Source organism: Melospiza melodia, chromosome 14, assembly GCF_035770615.1.
Source record: "Melospiza melodia melodia isolate bMelMel2 chromosome 14, bMelMel2.pri, whole genome shotgun sequence".
Lineage (NCBI taxonomy): Eukaryota > Metazoa > Chordata > Aves > Passeriformes > Passerellidae > Melospiza > Melospiza melodia.
The window spans coordinates 20,552,074-20,566,104 of record NC_086207.1 but is presented as its reverse complement, the minus strand read 5'-3'; the positions used below and the strand labels follow the sequence as shown (position 1 = coordinate 20,566,104).

The 14,031-nt window shown below is 57.4% G+C and overlaps 1 protein-coding gene across 3 annotated transcripts in view; it reads left to right on the top strand.

Annotated features, from left to right (window-relative positions):
- PPP2R2B (protein phosphatase 2 regulatory subunit Bbeta) overlaps nt 1-14,031 on the top strand; it is a 59,883-nt gene that overhangs the window by 30,741 nt on the left and 15,111 nt on the right. For all 3 annotated transcript variants that reach the window (XM_063169127.1, XM_063169128.1, XM_063169130.1), the window contains one exon: nt 13,056-13,153. In XM_063169127.1, the coding sequence (XP_063025197.1) occupies nt 13,056-13,153 (98 nt within the window). The remainder of the gene's footprint in view (nt 1-13,055; nt 13,154-14,031) is intronic.

The window sequence follows — 14,031 nt, the reverse complement described above, 5'->3', positions numbered from 1 at the left end:
CATTGAGCCTCTTTGTTGCAAAACAAATGGCCTGTGGTCAGTTAATCATATAAAGAAACATCTCCCAGACCTCATGGCATTATTCATAAGTACTAAATCCTCTTGCAGTTTCATAAAAAGAATCTCTGTTAAAATATGGGGAAATTAGAATCTGGAACAGTGTTTAGAGATGTGGCTGCCACACAGTGTGGGAAAATGGAGCAAGAGATTTTTTTTTCTTGCAGAGGTCTCGTCTCTCCCTGATCTGAACCATCCCTTTGCCTTCAGCTCACAGGTCTCCTTGTGCAGGACACCTGTGCTTGCCGTGTCTGCCCACCTTGCCAGGTGCTGTGGGAGCCCTGCAGGGGACAGCATGTGCCCTGGGTGCTGGCCAGGGTGTCCTTGTCCCTGGCTGGTGGCTGTGGAGCCTTCAGTCCCCAGTGTGCCCTCCTTGTCCCTGGTGTGCAGCCTTCAGTGCCCCGTGTCCCAGGCTATGGGTGGGATGCCCGTGGGCTCTCTGCCCTGTGGCCTGAGCGAGGGCTGCAGCAGCCTGGGCCCGTGTGCTCTGGTTTGTCTTGGCACTGTCCCTTCCCTGTGATGTGCCCATCCTGGTACTGGTAATTCCCCTTTGTTTCCTGCCCTCCCCTCTCCCTGCTGGAAGGGGAATGGGTGTGCTGGAAGGTTCCCTGTTCCGATGGTAACTCCCAGAGTCTGTCCACCCTGTGCTTCAGTGCCGCCCCCACTGCTCTGTGGGGAGTGCCAGACAAGGGGGAGCAGTGGAAGGTCACAGATTCACTGTGTTGTGTTTATCCAGATTTACCTAATTCTGTGTTAAATGGCCTTGAGGCAGCTCCCAGCCACGTGGAGCTGGGCTCTCTGGGCCGTGTCCAAAGGGGCAGCCACCTTCCCATAGCACCTCTCTGCCTGGCCTGTGGTCCCTGAATATCGCTTTCTTCTGCTGAAGGTGTGGAATCCATGTCCGTTGGTTTTCCATCACGATTTAAAACAAACCCCCTAACTGTGGTGTCCCAATTTACAGTTGGTGTTTCAAGAAAGTGGCTCTTATGTGCTGCCAGCCCTCAGCACGTTCACTTGTTAAATTATGCACATGCTAATGAAGTGTGAAAATCAGCCAAATAACAACTCTCTGTAATCGCTTAATGTCCCCAGAGCATTGTGGCTTTTTTTATTATTATTATTTTATGATTTGTGACCCATTCTGGATAATGTTTCTGCAAGGCGTTCTTCCAACAACTGGGGTTAATTAGTATTTTCACTTTTCCCCCTTCCGAATGAAGCCCAAACTTGCTCACAGCCCAGAGTGCAGCTTGTTTTCTGTTTTGAATTAAGTAATGCCTAGATTTCTCTCAGAATGGGAAGCAGCTTTCCAGCAGAACTGTTAAAATCCACACCCTTACCCCCAGCACACCCCTGGGCACAGGGGCAGGGAGTGCATCCTGCTGAGTGTCCCGCAGCTGCTCGTGCTGTGATGCTGTTGTGCAGAAGTGTGCTGCTCCTTGTGCCCTGGCAACGCTCCCATCCCTGGGTGAGGCCTGCCCTGTGACGTGCAGCGGCAAGGGCATTGGCAGTGGCAAGGGCATTGGCAGTGGATGTGGCATTGGCAGTGGCAAGGGCATTGGCAGGGGCAGTGGCAGGGGCAGTGGCGGTGGCATTGGCAGTGGCGGTGGCAAGGGCATTGGCAGGGGCAGTGGCGGTGGCATTGGCAGTGGCGGTGGCAAGGGCATTGGCAGTGGCTGTGGCAGCGGCAGTGGCATTGGCAGGGGCAGTGGCGGTGGCAAGGGCATTGGCAGTGGCAAGGGCATTGGCAGTGGCTGTGGCAGGGGCAGTGGCAAGGGCATTGGCAGGGGCAGTGGCGGTGGCATTGGCAGTGGCGGTGGCAAGGGCATTGGCAGTGGCTGTGGCAGCGGCAGTGGCGGTGGCATTGGCAGTGGCAAGGGCATTGGCGGTGGCAGGGGCAGTGAGCGGTGGAGACCACGCAGCCGTGGCTGATCTGGCTGTACCTGTGTGGGGAGGGTGTTGCAGGGGCAGCATGTCACTTGTGGAGCTGCTGCTCCACCTGCCTGGCGTAGCTGGTGTCAAATGCAGCGTGGGGATGCTGCTGTGCCACCCGAGAGGGATGTGACCCTGGTACTGTGCCATGGTGCTGACCCCTCTTGTAGCAGAGGTTGTCCCGAACCCCTCAGTGCTCCAGGACACCTGCAGGCTTGCAGAGCCTGGCTGGGCTGGCAGTGACATTGAGAGTGCCCGGAGGTTGGTGTGTGCTGGGTGGGGAGCTCTGAGCTGAAGCTGCGTGTGACTGAGGCAGCTGAGATCAAACAGTGTGATTCGCTCCTGCTGAACCCCAGCAGGCAGGAGCAGAGAGAGGGAAGCCCAGTGCTTGTCTTTGGGTAAGTGTTGGGCAGACCACGGATGGTGTATAGAAGCAGTGTCAGGTACCTAATGTCAGGTAACACCCCGTAACCTGCCTTCGCACTGACAAGGAGGAGGAAAAGAGATGAAGTACCCAGCTCTCACCTCATTTTTAGAAGGTGAGGGCTGTAAGACAACATACTGTTTATCACTGCAGCTTTTCAGTGGAAGTTGCTGGATGTTGTGTAGTTGTGTCTATTGGCTGTTGACCATCTGATGGGAAGAGGGTTTTCACTGGGTCTAGTGACTGTCCATGCTTCTGTTTGGAAGCCTCTGACATCCCAGAATTTATTCCCTGTAACAAACAAGGGTTTTGTTTCCACTAAAGATAGCTGTATATATGAAGTTTGTTATTTTCCAAGCAGAAATGTTTGTTATTTACACTTGCAGTTTATAAACAAGTTTTTCACTCTCTGTAACTTACCAGCAGCAGCCAGGAATGCTGCCTTGCCCACAGAGACCCTGGGCCTTCCCCAGGGACTTGAGGCTTTTGGGTGCCTTCTGCACCCCAAGTGCAAAACTTGTGAAGTTCAAAGACAGGCTCATTTATAGCTGCAATCTGCTCCTTCAGGCTGCTGCACAAATCACTTTTAAGCAATTCATTTCAGCGGCTCAGGACATCATTTAATGAACCCAACTAAATTGAAAGAAAGAAAGAAAGTTTAATTAAAATACTGCAAGGAAAATGTCTTGAGACAAGCTCTTCCAGGAGCAGATTGAAAATGATGGCACAGACATCTGTCTTCCATGGGAAGAAATGTTAAAGTCGGCAGAAAATTTGGTTTGTGATGGGTTTCAGAGGGAGCAGTGTGTTGTGGTGTGGCCCATGCAGGGCTCTGGGTTCCCCTGAGCTCTTGCAGAGCCTCGTGGAGGGTTTGTGCCCCAGCAAGGAGGGCTGGCAGTGGCTGGCAGGGGCCTTGGGCCACACGTGGAGGCAGCACCTGGCAGTGCCCACCTGCCACGGGCACCTTTGGCACTCTGGGAAGGGGCACATCCCAGAGGGAGGGCACTGAGTGGCACCAGGAGGGCAATGGGGAGTGCCAACAGGCCATGCCACCTCCCAGAGAGGGTCTGTGGGCTCTGGGATTGGCTGGACACAGGCAGGGGAAATGCTGCTGGGAGCACTGGTGTCAGTGTGAAATATCCTGTCTGCCCGGGATGTTGTTTGAAATGTCCTGTCTGCCCAGGCGTGGGCACTGAGGGAGGGTGGCACAGCCCAGGGCTCTGGGTGGCACTGCCTGCCCCAGCCCCATTGTGCTGCCATCTTAGGATGGCCCCAGATGCTGGATTGAGCCATTTTGGGCTGATTAAATTCAAATCTGTGCAGCAAATGCCAGGGACTGCCTGCATGGTGTTGGTGTGTTTGCTTTCCTGTAGAACTGGAATTGGAGCGTTAAGAACATTTTTCAAATGCCACCAGTGTGCCGGGCGTGGCTGCTGTGGGTGCTCCCTGCAGAGAGGTGCCTCATGGCAAAGGGCCAGTTTCCCATGCAGAAGGTGTCCATATTCCATCAGCCGCACTCTCTTTTGCCCTCCCCATTGCCCTTCACGTGCCAGACCCCTTGTGTCTGACCCAGCTGTGTTCCTGCGCTGGTGCTGCCCCAGGCTGGCCCACCTAGGCAGCTCATTCAGCCCCCCGTGCCCATCCCTGCATCCCCAGTGTGCCATGTGCTTTGTGATCCTCTCTCTCTGGCACCAGCGCCAGGCTCCTGTCAGAAGCTCCTGTGGCAGAAGTGCATGTGGTGCCTCCCATGTTCAGCCAAGGGCTTGTTCCAGGGGCACCAAACTGGAATAATGTGACAGAGAATGACATCAGAGCAAGATGGTAACAAAACTGGGCTGTACGCTGAAAATAGCTGCTCTACACGAGAGCAGAGATTGCTGCTTCTGAATTTTACTCGCTTAGCTGACATTTGTGTACTTCTAATTAAAATTTTTCAACAGTCAATAGTTTTTGCTGATCAGCTAACAGATGGCTGCAGCAAGATGACCAGAAAGACAGACTGCATGGCACATGAAGAGTGTTGGAAAGCATCCATCCCATGTCTGCATCCGAGCCCTCGTCTGTGAGAGCAGTCTGATGCAGGGCGTGCCCTGAGAGCCCCTGGGTCTGCAGGGCAGCCCCCAGGACACAGGGCTGTGCTGAGGGTCACACCTGTGCTGCAGGGCTCAGCACAGGTTAGCTTGTGGGAAAAGCAGCTTTTGTGCTCCTGCTGCAGACAAAGATCCTGTAAATAGTAAGAGCTCCGTATTGTTACCATCTGTATCTTCCTCTGTCAAATGTTCAGGTTTTCAGCAACCAGTGATGTCCCTGGAAATCACAGGTTTTCAGAAGCTATTTTGGAACCAGGCCACTTTTTGCGTTGCTTATGCCTTTATGCCCAAGCACGAGAAGTGCCCAGACAGTTCTATGGCAGAAATCATCGGAGTTTTTAAAGACTTTAATGTGGAAAGGGTGGAGGACTTGATCAATGCTCAGCTGGTTTTTACAAAGTCTCATTATTTTAAGGGTGTATTTTGCAGATGGGCTCGGATTTTCCATCACTATTCCTAAGCCCAAATCAGCCATTTTGAGGAGGTTGTGTCTGCTGTGCAGCTAAGCCTCTTGGCACAGGGATGGCAGCTGGATCCTGCCGTGAGCCGAGGGACAGAGCAGTGGGATGGGCTGCCTGGAACGCTCTGGCAGGGGGTGTGGGGGCAGCCCAGCACAGGGCAGGCTGCTGCCAGCCTGGGTCACTGCCCAGTGCTGTCCCTGACCCCGGCCTGGCACACTGGGGAGTCACCGAGGGCTGCCCTGGTGTGCCTGAGTGTGTCTGCATGATGAATAATGTAGAAAAGAATAGTAAACAGAGAAAAAAATAATTCAGGAAACGGCAGGTTTCAGTAACTGCCCAGCTCTCAGTCAGTCTGCTTTTAAGCCCCTAAGGTTAGCTCTGTTGATTAGAGCATGGTGCAAATATTGCCAATTGTGAGTCCAATCTCTGTATGGGACAGTGATGTGAGTGATGGACTCAATGATCCTTGCAGAGCCCTTCCAACTCAGAACATTCTGCGATTCCTTAGAAGAAGTTGCTGTGCTCTGCAGACTATGGCTTGTGGTTATCTCGGTGTACAAACAGCGGGTTTCTGTCCTGCCACAGCCGGGGCTGTAGCTGAGGGAGCCCCTGAGACCCTCTCCCACCCACGCAGAGCTGGGCTGGGCTGGGTGGGGCTGCCTGCTGGGGCACCTTGGCTCTCAGCAGGGTGTTCTGGGCACCCAGAGCAGCTGTTGGTTTTCCTGACAAGGCCAGGGTTATTTGCACTGGCAGAGAGATCTTTGGGTCCCGGGCTAATTGTCTTGATTTACGTGCGGTTCTGCCACCACAGGTGTGATGTGTAACAGCTTAATAAGGTGTTCATAGCCTGACAAATTAAAAATTGCCATTAATCCAAGAGCTAATGAGTTGTGCATCTTGGTGCAGATGGAAGAGTTTTGTGTTGTGTGCATAGCCAGGACCCAGCAGCACGGGTGGGCAGGGATGGGTGCTGGGTGGGCCAGGGCAGCTCGGCTTCTCTGCCTCCCTCTGCTCACCTGCTCAGGTGGGCTCAGTTGTGGCTGTGCCTGAAATCTGCCCTGCCCTTCCCTTCCCTTTCTGTTTTATTGTTCTACTCCTGTGCATGACCCAGCCCCTGCATGGTCTCTGCTGGTGCACTGGGCTCGGGAGCTGCGCCTGCCCCACTCCTTTCATGTCCTGGCCCTGGGCACCTGCGGCTGTGAGAGCCTCTGTGCTGAGCCCTTCCCTGATGTTGTTTCCTCCTGAACTCTCCTTTCCAGCAGTTCCAGTAAATTACACCTGGCCAGGATGGTGGGGTGGTGTAAATTCACACTCTTGCACGCTGGCATTCTGGAATGGGTGCTTTGGTTTGCTGGGGGATGCTGAGTGACACAGGGGCTGCTGCCAGATGGGAGTTTCTTTTGTCTAGGCTGGGTAGCATGAAATTCCTCTTTGCTGTAACAAGGGCAGAGAAATTTGGAATGTGCCAGTATTTTTAGCTGTTCAGTCTAGGAGTGTTATTCCATTTTGGGGAAGAGGAGCAGCAGCATGTCGTTGTGGTGAGGAGCTGCACAGCAGAGCTCCAAGGTGCTGGAGTCCTGTGAGCCTGACCCAGCCTGGTCCCTGCAGGAATGGGCAGAGGGACGGGCAGGGGGACGGGCACGGGGATGGGCAGAGGGACGGGCAGAGGGATGGGCAGGGGGATGGGCAGAGGGACGGGACAGGCACAGGGACGGGCACGGGTCTGGGCACGGGGATGGGCACAGGAATGGGCAGAGGGACGGGCAGGGGGATGGGCACAGGGACGGGCACAGGAATGGGCAGAGGGACGGGCACAGGGACAGGCAGAGGGACGGGCACGGGAATGGGCAGAGGGACGGGCACAGGGATGGGCACAGGGATGGGCAGAGGGACAGGCACAGGGACGGGACAGGCACAGGGACGGGACAGGCACAGGGACGGGCAGAGGGACGGGCACGAGGACGGGCACGGGGATGGGCAGAGGGACGGGCACAGGGATGGGCAGAGGGACGGGCAGAGGGACGGGCCTGGGAGCTCCTCAGGCACGGTGCTCTTCCACTAAACCCACCCCTCCCTCCCCACAGCCCTGCCTGACGGGGATGGAAGGGGTTAGGCAGGTGCCGTGCCATGCCGTGCCATGCTGTGCCATGCCATGGCTTGCTGTGCTTCACTCGGTGGTGTCAGCAAGCTGTGGTGTTTCAGGGCACTTTGCTGATGCTCCAGACCCTTACTGGGCTTAATGCAGTGGGATTGATTTCTGTTTCCCAGGCTATGATTCACCTCGGCAGGGGATAATCAATGCCAATCAATCACATGTGATTTTGCATGCCATTAGATTGCAGTTTAACCTCTGCTGTCCCCTGCCCTCCCACCTCACCCCCAGTTTGGGGCAGGACTGATGGCCCAGGCTGCCCACACCACCTGCACGTTGTGCCCAGCCCTGCTCTGGTGGCACCTGGATGTCTGTTCCTCGTCCCCCTCAGACCCACAGCCTGTCACTGAGGGTCAGACCTGGGAGTCCTCCTTGAGAGGCTGAGGATTGGGCTGCGTTAGTCAGTTGTAATTTTAATGTTTGTGTCCTCAAACCCCTTTCTGAGCTCAGGGCCCATCTCCTGCGTGGTGGGATGCACTAAGACCTCCACTGGGGATCTATGGGTGGATTTGTGCTCTGGCTCTCCCATTACCAGACATTTCCTCCACAAGGCTCCTAATTTTTCATTGCCTCTTTGCTTTTCTTCACTCTGAGTGGTTTCAGATGGAGGTTTTGTCCTCAGTTATGGGACCCGTTGTTGTCCCACTTGCTCTGTCCCTGGTGGGCAGGCAGAGTCAGGAGTGGCCATTGAGCCATTGGTTTGCTCCCAGTCAGGGCCCCCTCCCCATCCCCCTGGCAGAGCCCCCACTCCCCCGAGGGCTCCCATGGGGGATGAGGGAGGAGGCTGTGGTGAGTTATTGCCCCACACTTATCAGTATTAAACTCCATTTGGCAACTCATAGCCTGGGATTTGAATGACCTAAATCCTTCCTTTGGCAGCCTGGTTTGCTGTTATTTATGGTGCTTCCCAATTTATTATCATCTGCAGTTGGAGGCTTTGTGTGTGGTGCTGTGCACGCAGTGATTTACACACACAGTGAAGAGAGCAGAGCTGCAGAGCCCAGAGCCCAAAGCCCTCCTGTCCCCTGTCCCCAGCCCTGGGGGCAGAGCTGAGCAGGCAGGGGAGGCAGCCCAGGGGGTTTGTCCCTGCCATGCCCAGGGGTTTGAGCCTCGGGGTTTGTGCCCAGGGCTGTCCCTGCCATGCCCAGGGGGTTTGAGCCCCGGGGTTTGAGCCCAGGAGTGTCCCTGCCATGCCCAGGGGTTTGTGCCCAGGAGTTTGTGCCCAGGGCTGTCTCTGCCATGCCCAGGCGGTTTGAGCCCCGGGGTTTGTGCCCAGGGCTGTCCCTGCCAGCCCAGAGTGGCCGCGCTGCTGTGGGCAGGGGCACCGCCCCGTGTCCATCGGGTGATGGGCGCTCCTGGCACAGGTGCTGGGACAGGTGTGCTGTCTGTGTGTCCCGTGGCCTCCCCGCAGGACAGGCGGGACCAGGGCCGTCGTGCCCGGAGCTGTGCTGCAGCCGGAGCAGGTGGGATGTGCCAGGAGCGGGGCGATGTGCCGGGGATGCTCTGCGAGGAGGGCAGCGCTTCGGATGGCACCCAGCCCCTACAGAGGGGCAGAAGGAGAGGGGTGCAGTGTGGGCAGCTCCCTGCTGCAGACCAGGCTGCTCAGGGAGCCAGGGCTCGGCGCCGACCGCAGCTTCCCCGGTTTATCTTCTTTCTTTTCAATAACAGATTCATTCCCCGTTGCTGGCTGAGAGCATGCCTTCCTCCACGCTGCGAGAGGGGGAGGGGGGTGTTGTAAATTTGCCATTTTTCTGATAAAACTGTATCGCTACGGCGGAAATCAAATCCCATCTTGGATATTTTTAGCATGAGAGCACGAAGGCTCAGCGATGCCGAGGGAAGGGAGGATGGGAGGGGAGGGAGGACGGCGGGCTGGGTCTCCATGGAAACTGTTTGCTTTAAATTCCCGCATTGGGGCACTGAGTGGGTAGGAGGTGATGAAGGAAATGAAAAAGCAAAAAAGAGGCAAGGTTTTTTCCTTTCTGTTGTCACAAAACTGCTGAAGGAACCTTAGGAGAAATGGGCATCAATTATTGATCACCTCAACAGGAATGCGTGTGCGTTCTCACTGGTGACCACCCTGCCTGTCCCTCGAGGGCAGCGGGTGCGGTGCCAGCACCGTGGCACGCCCCAGTCTGCGCAGGGCACCTCTGGGGAGGAGCTGCTGCCCTGCTGAGCTGGCACCTCCCCAGCTGCCCCGGGATGCCCGGCTGTGCCAGGCTGCGCTGCCCAGCACGGCGGGGAGAGGCGGTGCCCAGGCCGTGGGGAATGATGCTTCTGTCAGCTGGGCTGGGTTCGGGCGTGCCTTGGACACTTCTGCTCACAGGCGGGTTTTTGACTATTTAGGGTGTTTTTAACCTGTGCAAGGTGTAGCTAGCCAGGCTCTGTTGGTGTCCTTGTCTCAAGTGCTGGCCATGGGCGTGAGCAAGGAGCAGCTCGGGGGATCTGTGGCGTGGAAGCCCTTTCCCTGAGGGGCAGTGTGAGTGGGGCTGGGCCGGGGGGCACAAGGGGGTCCGTGGGGCCTGGCCCTGCTGTCAGAGCACAGCCCTGCCCACGGGCTGGGGCGTTAGATCATGTCTGGGAAACGCCTCGCTGCAGCACACAAAGTTATTTTTAATTCATTGAAAAGGGAATGACCTAAAACCGGCAGCTGGTAATGGAGAGGATTAAATAGAGCAAAACAGGTACTTTTTCAATTGAGTAATTTTAGAAGGAAGCAGCACGTCTCATGATGAAGTGAACGTTGGCACTGCCCAGCCACAGGCACTGAGTGCCCCGGCTGCTGCTGGAGCAGCTGCTGCCAGCCTGTTCCCAGAGCCATCCCCTGACACCTGGGGACACCTGGGGACGCTTGGGGACACCAGCCCAGCCCGTGGCTCCACAGCGACACTCCCCAGGGTGGGGTCACCTCCTGCAGCACTGAAACCCCTGTGAGAGCCAGGGCTGAGCTGGGGCTGCTGGGCACACTTGTGCCAGGCACAGAGGTCCCTTGCCCAGCTGGGATGCTGTCTGGGGCACAGAGGTGCTGTCTGGGGCACAGAGGTGCTATCTGGGGCACACAGGTGCTGTCTGGGGCACACAGGTGCTGTCTGGGGCACACAGGTGCTGTCTGGGCACAGAGGTGCTATCTGGGGCACAGAGGTGTTGTTATGGGGCACAGAGGTGCTGTTCTGGGGCACACAGGTGCTGTCTGGGGCACACAGGTGCTGTCTGGGGCACAGAGGTGCTGTCTGGGGCACAGAGGTGTTGTTATGGGGCACACAGATGTTGTTGTGGGGCACAGAGGTGTTGTTATGGGGCATACAGGTGCTGTTCTGGGGGAGCCCACGGGTGTGAGGGGCTCTCTGGGGCCCTGCCTGGGTGATGCTGCAGCAGGTGTGTGGGTTTGATGGGTGTTGTCTGGGCTGGCATCCTGGAAAACAAACCCTCAGTGGTGCTTGAGCTGCACCAGGAGCTTAGGCACTTGCTGCATTTTGTCTTTTCTCATTTGCTGAGGTAGCATTCTAGTCTGTATCTGGGATGGAACTCCTGGGCAGGGAAGGGACACAGCTCAGGTTGTGTTTCTGCTGCACACACCAGAGCTAACAGGCAGGAGGAACCAGAGCAGTGTCAGAGGGCTCTGAGTGCTGGTGGGCACAGCCCGGGCAGTGCCATGGGCTGAGGGCACAGCCAGTGTTTGCAGTGATGACCAGCACCCAGCCCTGCCCTGAGCCCTGGGCTGCACTCCTGGGCTGCACCTGCCAGGGCTGCTCTGCAGCAGCGAGGAGGGCAGGAGTGCCCATGCAGCCCTGAGCTGGCAGCTGTCGTGGCCAAGAACTGTTCCCTGCAGATCCAGCCTGCCCCAGAGCTGTTCCCTGCAGATCCACCCTGCCCCAGTGCTGTTCCCTGCAGATCCAGCCTGCCCCAGAGCTGTTCCCTGCAGGATCCAGCCTGCCCCAGAGCTGTTCCCTGCAGGATCCAGCCTGCCCCAGAGCTGTTCCCTGCAGGATCCAGCCTGCCCCAGAGCTGTTCCCTGCAGGATCCACCCTGCCCCAGAGCTGTTCCCTGCAGGATCCACCCTGCCCCAGAGCTGTTCCCTGCAGATCCACCCTGCCCCAGTGCTGTTCCCTGCAGATCCAGCCTGCCCCAGAGCTGTTCCCTGCAGATCCACCCTGCCCCAGAGCTGTTCCCTGCAGATCCACCCTGCCCCAGTGCTGTTCCCTGCAGGATCCAGCCTGCCCCAGAGCTGTTCCCTGCAGATCCACCCTCCCCCAGAGCTGTTCCCTGCAGGATCCACCCTGCCCCAGAGCTGTTCCCTGCAGATCCAGCCTGCGCCAGAGCTGTTCCCTGCAGGATCCAGCCTGCCCCAGAGCTGTTCCCTGCAGGATCCAGCCTGCCCCAGAGCTGTTCCCTGCAGGATCCAGCCTGCCCCAGAGCTGTTCCCTGCAGATCCACCCTGCCCCAGTGCTGTTCCCTGCAGATCCAGCCTGCCCCAGAGCTGTTCCCTGCAGATCCACCCTCCCCCAGAGCTGTTCCCTGCAGATCCACCCTGCCCCAGAGCTGTTCCCTGCAGATCCAGCCTGCGCCAGAGCTGTTCCCTGCAGGATCCAGCCTGCCCCAGAGCTGTTCCCTGCAGGATCCAGCCTGCCCCAGAGCTGTTCCCTGCAGGATCCAGCCTGCCTCAGAGCTGTTCCCTGCAGGATCCAGCCTGCCTCAGAGCTGTTCCCTGCAGGATCCAGCCTGCCCCAGAGCTGTTCCCTGCAGGATCCAGCCTGCCCCAGAGCTGTTCCCTGCAGGATCCAGCCTGCCCCAGAGCTGTTCCCTGCAGGATCCAGCCTGCCTCAGTGCTGAGGCTCCAGTGCTGCAGCCGTGCTCCCAGTCCCAGCCTCGTGCTGCTGGAGCCTGGCTCCCAGGCACTGGGTGAGCACCAGTTGGGCACTAATTGCTGCGGAATTAACCTCTGACATTCTTCTAAAAATAGGCCAAATAAATCCAATCATTAGCAGCTCTGCCTGCGCTGCCTCGAGGGTAAACGCTGCGGATTAAAGCAGTTACAGGTCTGTGTGTGTCCCCTGGCCTCTGCCACCGAGCCCCGACTCTGAGATGGCTCCTGGTTTGTGGGGAAGGGCAGTGGTGTGAGCGCAGCGGCTTCTCAGCCGATGGAGGGCTGAAAGGCAGCACCTTAATTCACCTTGGTGGGTGATGGTGGGTTCAGCAATGTGCGGGGGAAAGCAGCGATGGAGATGTGGCCACCTGAGCTGTTCTGCCTGAGGGGCTCAGGGACAGAGGACAAAGGGGTCCGTGTTTGTGCACTCCCTCTGCTGTGTGGGTGACGGCAAAGCAGCGCCCAGGCTGGGGTGGCACAGGGCCGGGGCACCGAGCTCTGCCAGGGGCTGGGGTGGCACAGGGCCGGGGCACCGAGCTCTGCCAGGGGCTGGGGTGGGATGGGCACCGAGGTCTGCCAGGGGCTGGGGTGGCACAGGGCCGGGGCACCAAGGTCTGCCAGGGGCTGGGGTGAGATGGGCACCATTGGCACCACTGGTACCGAGCCCTCCCCAGGTCACAGCAGTTGATTGTGTCACCCCAAATGGGGTGGGCAGCTCCCCAAGGCATGAAGGGAGTCTGCCGTGCCATGCCGTGCCATGCCGTGCCATGCCGTGCCATGCCGTGCTGCCCAGCCCTGTGTCCTGCTGCCGACAGCAGTCCTCAGGCTGCATTTAGCACAGGCACAGCACCTGGAAATCCCTCTGGAACCGGGGCTGGGGCACAGGCCAGGGCAGGGGGACATGACAGCATAATGCCAAGCCTGTTTAGTGTTGAAGATGGTAGAAAAACAGGGATTTATGGAGGTGCCACAGGGTACCAACGAGGCACGTCACTGTGCAGGGCATGGTGCTCCCTGGATGCCTTTGGAAGTCAGGCTGCAGTGACTGAAATTGTCTTTGTCTTCTCTTTGCCAGCTGACATCATCTCCACAGTCGAGTTCAACCACACTGGGGAGCTGCTGGCCACGGGGGACAAGGGCGGCCGCGTTGTGATATTCCAGCGTGAGCAGGAGGTGAGTGCCACTCATGCACAGTGCCCACTTGATCCTTCAGTGCAGCGTCCTGCTGCTCCCTGATCCGCCCGTGTCACTCCCGAGCTCGGGGCTCTCCTGGCATTCTACAAACTGAGGAGCAGCTATTGACATCAGCAGGGCCAGATTCCCTCCTGCCAAACACCTCCCAGAGATCCCACTGCCTGCATTCTCCTGCTCCAGGTGTAACAGGGCTCAGGCAGCACACCTGAGTGTGTGGCCAGTGCCCACCTGGGAGATGGCACCACGCCAAGAACCCCTCACACCACCAAAACTCTGGAAAGTGTAGATGGATGCAACATTGGTTTCCCTTCCAAAACCTTGCTCAGGAGGTGCTAGCAAATGCTTTGTTGGAAGCTGGAGGTTGTGCCTGCTGGGGAAGCGTGTTTGGCCCTCAGCATGGCCCTGCACTGGCGGGCACCCTGCCAGCCTGGCTGGGGCAGCTGTGCCAGCTCCTGCACCTGGGATGGCCCCACCATTTCCAGAGCTGTCCCTGTGAGCTTCTCTGCTCTGAGACATGGAACCTGTCCTCAGCTGTGCTGGAAGGAATGCATCAGACCTGGGCATGAGACAGGTCATTGTCCGATGGTGGTTTTACATTTTTCTCAAAGTTAAGGCTTTACAATAATTTCTACATACACTGAAGAGAGCTCAGTGGTTAACCATCACATGTGCAGACACCTCATCAGCCTTTCCAGCACTAGTTCATTTCTCCTTTTACTCTCATTTCATGATTCTAATGCTTTTCCTGAACTTTGGGCCTCCAGCATCATTCTGAATGTATCCACCCAGCTCCTGTTGAAGGGGACATGTGGGGCTTCACCCACCCACCCACCCACCCAAACCAAGGCTGCCCATCC